This window comes from Colobus angolensis, unplaced genomic scaffold (assembly GCF_000951035.1).
Source record: "Colobus angolensis palliatus isolate OR3802 unplaced genomic scaffold, Cang.pa_1.0 Scaffold21, whole genome shotgun sequence".
NCBI classification, from domain to species: Eukaryota; Metazoa; Chordata; class Mammalia; order Primates; family Cercopithecidae; genus Colobus; species Colobus angolensis.
This window is the reverse complement of record NW_012115266.1, coordinates 7,055,839-7,062,062: the sequence shown is the minus strand read 5'-3', so window position 1 is coordinate 7,062,062 and position 6,224 is coordinate 7,055,839. Positions and strand designations below refer to the sequence as shown.

At 47.2% G+C, this 6,224-nt stretch overlaps 1 protein-coding gene across 4 annotated transcripts in view; it reads left to right on the top strand.

Moving 5' to 3' along the window:
• SLC3A2 (solute carrier family 3 (amino acid transporter heavy chain), member 2) overlaps positions 1-6,224 on the top strand; it is a 29,278-nt gene that overhangs the window by 12,723 nt on the left and 10,331 nt on the right. The window contains exon 3 of one of the 4 annotated variants that reach the window (XM_011942653.1): positions 4,401-4,496. The exons of the other annotated variants lie outside the window; for them this stretch is intronic. Coding sequence (XP_011798043.1) covers positions 4,401-4,496 — 96 coding nt within the window. The remainder of the gene's footprint in view (positions 1-4,400; positions 4,497-6,224) is intronic. 4 annotated transcript variants of the gene reach the window in all.

The following is a 6,224-nucleotide window of genomic DNA, read 5'->3' as shown; positions in this document are numbered from 1 at the left end:
CAGGATGGTCTCGATCTCCTGACCTCATGATCCACCCACCTCGGCGTCCCAAAGTGCTGGGATTATAGGCGTGAGCCACCGCGCCTGGCTGATTTTTTTTTCTTTAGATATCTTTACTATTCTTGGCCCTTTTCTTGGCTTACTGCAACCTCTGCCTCCTGGGTTCAAGCAATTCTCTTGCTTCAGCCTCCCGAGTAGCGGGGATTACAGGCTTCTGCCACCACGCCCGGCTAATTTTTGTATTTTTAGTAGAGATGGAGTTTCACCATGTTGGCCAGACTGGTCTCAAATTCCTGACCTTGTGATCCGCCCACCTTGGCCTCCCAAAGTGCTGGGATTACAGGTGTGAGCCACCGTGCCCATCAAATCTTTCTACTCATGAATACGTGGGTTTTTTTTTGGTTATTGTTTGTTTGTAGAGACAGGGTCTCACTATGTTGCCCAGGCTGGTCTTGAACTCTTGGACTCAAGAGATCCTCCTGGCTGGGCATGGTGGCTCACGCCTGTAATCCCAGCACTTTGGGAGGCCGAGACAGGTGGATCACGAGATCAGGAGATCGAGACCATCCTGGTTAACATGGTGAAACCTTGTCTCTACTGAAAATACAAAAAATGAGCTGAGCGTGGTGGCGTGTGCCTGTAGTCTCAGCTACTTGGGAGGCTGAGGCAGGAGAATGGTGTGAACCCAGGTGGTGGAGCTTGCAGTGAGCCGAGATCGTGCCACTGCACTCCAACCTTGGCAACAGAGTGAGACACTGTCTCAGAAAACAACAACAACAACAACAACGAGATCCTCCCATGTTGGCCGTTGCCCTTCCACAGTGCTGAGATTGCAGGCAAGAACCACCACACCCAGCCATTTCAGTTTTTTTTTTTTTTTCCTCGAGACAAGAGTCTTGCTCTGTAGCCCAGGCTGGCGTGTGGTGGTGCAATCTCTGCTCACTGCAAGCTCTGCCTTCTGAGTTCACGCCATTCTCCTGCCTCAGCCTCCTGAGTAGTTGGGACTACAGGTGCCCGCCACCATGCCCAGCTCATTTTTTGTATTTTTAGTAGACAGAGGGTTTCACCGTGTTAGCCAGGATGGTCTTGAACTCCTGACCTTGTGATCCACCCGCCTCGGCCTCCCAAAGTGCTGGGATTACAGGCGTGAGCCCCACCGCATTTCAGTTTTTTAAAAAAAGAATTCATTAGCTTAGTGCAGTGGCTCATGCCTCTAATGCTAGCACTTTGGGAGGCAGATCAGTTGAACCCAGGGGTTCAAGACCAGCTTGAACAACATGGCAAAACCCTGTCTCTACCAAAAAATACAAAAATTAGCCAGGCATAGTTGCATACTCCTGTAATACCAGCTATTCAGGAGGTTGAAGTGGGACGATCACGAGGTCAGGAGTTCGAGACCAGCTTGGCCAGCATGGCAAATTCCCATCTCTACTAAAAATACAAAAATTAGCAACGCACAGTGGCAGGTGCCTGTAATCCCAGCTACTTGGCTGAGGCAGGAGAATCGCTTGAACCTGGGAGTCGGAGGTTGCAGTAAGCTGAGATTGCAGCACTGCACTACAGCCTCGGTGACAGCAAGATTCTGTCTCAAAAAAAAAGAAAGAAAAAGAAAAATGAAAGATGGGTGAGGTTAAGGAATTGAGCATTTGGAAGTCAAAGCATGGTTGAAATTAAAGCACAGAAAGAGACTCCAACCAAAGCAGTTCACTTGGCAGTTACTATCTGAAGAACCGATGTCAGAATACTATTAATTGTTACTATGAATCCTACAGGAGGGACACTGGCTGCTAAAGAAGAGAACTGTCAGGGTTGTCTTAGTAAAGGCTGAAGAATGCAAAGTGGGGATAAAAGCCAGAAAGAGTGAAAGAAATAGAACCAAAGTCATCTCTTAGGAGAAGAGAAATAAATGCACCATCTGAAGAGTATCCAGTATTCAAGTAAGTTAGACGAATGAACAACATTGCAGCAAGCCATTCTCTCAAATGCAACCAAATACTAAAAGATAAACACCAGAGAAATAGCAGGTCAATATGTGGAAAAGATGGGGCAGTACTTTTAACATATTATCCTTGGATTAATGACATCAGATATTCAACTGATCAGAGACAGCATACTTAATCTCATCAAAAAAGCTAAGTAGCAATAAGAGACCTTAAAATGATCACTGAGGCCCTCCAACACCAGCTGTTTCTGCAGTCATGATCACACAATACTGCATCCTCATTTTCTCCCTCCCCTGGCCCTCCAAAACTTTGTCATCACACTCTTCGGAAGAGAGTCACTAAGCGCAGCCCACACTCAAGGTACAGAGTTAAACTCTGTATCTCTGGGCAGAGGGAAGATCTACATAAATTATTTGAGGCTCTTTCTCAAAAAAAGAAAAAAGAAAAACAAACAAAATATATATATACTAGCTGGGCATAGTGCAAGTACCTGTGGTCCCAGCTACTTGGGAAGCTGAGGTAGGAGGGACCACTTGAGGTGGGACGATTTCTTAAGCTGAGGAAGTTAAGGCTGTAGTAAGACAAGATATATAACTTTTTCTAATTATAAAATTAGCACATGGGCCTGGTGCGGTGGCTCACGTCTGTAATCCCAGCACTTTGGGAGGCCGAGGCGGGTGGATCACGAGATCAGGAAATCAAGACCATCCTGGCTAACACGGTGAAACCGCGTGTTTACTAAAAATACCAAAAAAAAAAAAAAAAGAAAGAAATTAACTGGGCGTGGTGGCGGGCGCCTATAGTCCGCAGGAGAAAGGCGTGAACCCAGGGGGCGGAGCTTGCAGTGAGCCGAGATCCCGCCACTGCACTCCAGCCTGGGCGACAGAGCGAGACTCTGTCTCAAAAAAGAAATCCTTTTTAGATGTTTTTTGTTGTTTGTTTGTTTTTTCGTTTGTTTTTCCAGATGGAGTTTCCCTCTTATTGCCCAGGCTGGAGTGCAATGGCACGATCTAGGCTCACTGCAACCTCCGCCTTCCAGGTTCAAGCGATTCTCCTGCTTCAGCCTCCCCAGTAGCTGGGATTACAGACACCCACCACGACGCCCAAGCTCATTTTTGTATTTTTAATAGAGACGGGGTTTCACCACGTTGACCAGGCTGATCTCAAACTCCTGATCTCAGGTGATCCACCCGCCTCGGCCTCCCAAAGTGCTGGGATTGCAGGCATGAGCCACCACACCTGACCTGTTTGTTTTCAGATAGGGTCACTCTGTCAGCCAGGCTGGAATGCGATGGTGTGTTTTGTTTTTTTTTTTTTTTAGAGACGAGTCTCCACTCTGTCCCCAGACTGGAGTGCAGTGGCGGGATCTCGGCTCACTGCAAGCTCCACCTCCTGGGTTCACGCCATTCTCCTACCTCAGCCTCCCGAGTAGCTGGGACTACAGGCGCCCGCCAATTCGCCCGGCTAATTTTTTTTTTGTATGTTTAGTAGAGACCGGGTTTCACTGTGGTCTTGATCTCCTGAGCTCGTGATCCACCCGCCTCGGCCTCCCAAGGTGCTGGGATTACAGGTGTGAGCCACCGCGCCCAGTTCGATGGTGTGATTTTGATCACAGCTCACTGCTGCCTCAACCTGAGGGCTCAAGTGATCCTCCCACTTCAGCCTCCTGAGTAACTGGGACCACAAGAGTGAGCCACCATGCCTGGCTAATTTATTAATTTTTGTAGAGATGGGGTCTCCCTATGTTGCCGAGGCTGGTCTCGAACTACTGGGCTTAAGTGATCCTCCTGCCTTGGCTTCCCAGAGCAATGGGACTAAAGGCATGAGCCACTGTACCTGGTCAATCCTTTTTACATGTTTGAGGAAAAATAAATATGCTATTTTCAGGCTAAAATCAAGTAATTGTCATGTGTTAGGAAGCATGTGACGGATTTTTGCAGCAGAGGGTTAGAAAGGAACTTTCTTTGTCTACTTGGCCCTCTGCATTTCAGGGCTCCACCGCCATCTGCCTGTCTGAGTGTAAAGTGGACCTTATTGGCATCTGGACTGCCAAACTGCCTTTTTTCCTTTGCTTTGTCCCAGCCTTCTCTTGAAGGCTAAACTCTTGAAAAATTATATTCTTTGCATTCCTATAGTAAATATAAAGCTTTATGTCAACACATATGGCAGAATCTGAGGCTCTCTAGTCACCTCCGGTCCCTTTCTCTAGTCTTTCTCTCTGTAGTCTTTGTTTTCCTGTCCTCCATCTCCTAATTTATTAGTTTTTATTATTATATTTTATATTATTTTTTTGAGATGGAGTTTTGTTCTTGTTGCCCAGGCTGGAGTGCAATGGTGCGATCTTGACTTACTGCAACCTCTGCCTCCTGGGTTCAAGTGATTCTTCTGCCTCAGCCTCCCAAGTAGCTGAGATTATAGGCAGGCACCACTATGCCTGGCTAATTTTTATAATTTTAGTAGAGACAGGGTTTCACCATGTTAGGCAGGCTGGTCTTGAACTCCTGACCTCAATTGATCCGACTTCCTTGGCCTCCCGAAGCGCTGGGATTACAAGTGTGAGCCACAGTGCCTGGCAGTTGGTTTTATTTTGGTTGAACAGTTACAAGTCTTGGTTTGTTTTCCTGCAGTAACAGGTTCATCTTGATATGATACAGTGTTATTTAAATTCTTTTCCATTTTCCTGCCTTTGTCTTCACATGCTAGTTTTTTTCGGTTGTTTCTTTTTTCTTTTTTTTGAGAGAGAGTCTTGTTGTGTTGCCCAGGTTGCAGTGCAGTGGTGTGATCTGGGCTCACTGCAACCTCTGCGTCCTGGGTTCAAGTGATTCTTTCACCTCAGCCTCCTGAGTAGCGGGGATTACAGGTGCCCATCACCATGACTGGCTAATTTTTGTACTTTAATTAGAGACAGGGTTTCACCACGTTGGCCAGGCTGGTCTTGAACTCCTGACCTCAATTATCTGCCTGCCTTGGCCTCCGAAAGTGCTGATTACAGGTGTGATCCACCGCGTCTAGCCTGTTTAGTTGTTTCTAAGAAGGGAAATACTGGTTTTAGATTGACATAGTTCATCCACTTATTTACCAACCACTTGCGAAGTGCCTATTATATGCTGCCTCCGAATAGGCAGGGAATAGGCAGGTTCATTGACAATAGCACAAGGCGCCTGCCAGTTGTCTTCAAGGATAAAGAGACATCCAGACAAAGAAATGTAATAAACAAATGGGACATGATTGTAGCAGAGGCAGATGCATGGTGGAGGGAAAGTAATTTTGTCTGGGGAGTTGAGAAAAGCTGTCACTTGAGCTAGATCTTGAATGAATAGGAACTCACGAGGTTGAGTGGACGAATAGGCAGGGCCAACAGCAGAGGTATGGCATGTACAAGATGCAGAGGCCTGAAAAAGCCTGGTGTGTTGTGAGACTGGCAGGTGTTTCAAGGCTGATGTGGCTGGAGGGTAGTGCCTGTGAAGCGGTGGTAGCTTGTAAGATTGGAGAGGCAAGCTGTTATCCTCTTTATGCATGCAGAAGGAATTAACTTCAGGCCGGGCACAGTGGCTCATGCCTATAAACCCAGCACTTTAGGAGGCCGAAGTGGGCAGATCACCTGAAGTAGTTCAAGATCAGTCTGGCCAACCGGGTGGAACCCCGTCTCTCCTAAAAATACAAAATTAGCCGGGTGTGGTGGTGCACGCCTACTGTAATCCCAGCTACTGGGGAGGCTCAGGCAGAAGAATCACTTGAACCTGAGAGGCAAAAGTTGCAGTGAACTGAGATCGTGCCACTGCACTCCATGCTGGGTGACAGTGTGAGACCCTGTCTCAAAAACAAAACAAAACAAAACAAAAGGAATTGACTTGAGCCCTTTGGAGCCATGAGGGTCTGTGAGTGAGATACTGTGTCATGTTGGACCATCTCAAAGACAGCTTCTGACCCCACAGTTCTCAACCTTGTTCTGAGGCCTTGCTCTGTCTCCTAGGCTGGCATGCAGTGGTGCCACCATGGCTCACTGCAGCCTCACAAACTCCTGGACTCAAGTGATCCTCCTGCTTTTGCTTCCCTTGAATGTTGGCACCTCATGGGATTACAGGGACACATCACCAGTCACAGATTTTTTTTTTTTTTTTTTTTGAGACAGTCTGTCACCCAGGCTGGAGTGCAGCTGCGCAGTCTTGGCTCACTGCAACCTCTGCCTCTCGGGTTCAAGCGAGTCTCATGCCTCACCCCTCCAAGTCCGAGACTACAGGTGTGTGCCACCACATCTGGCTAATTTTTGTATTTTTAGTG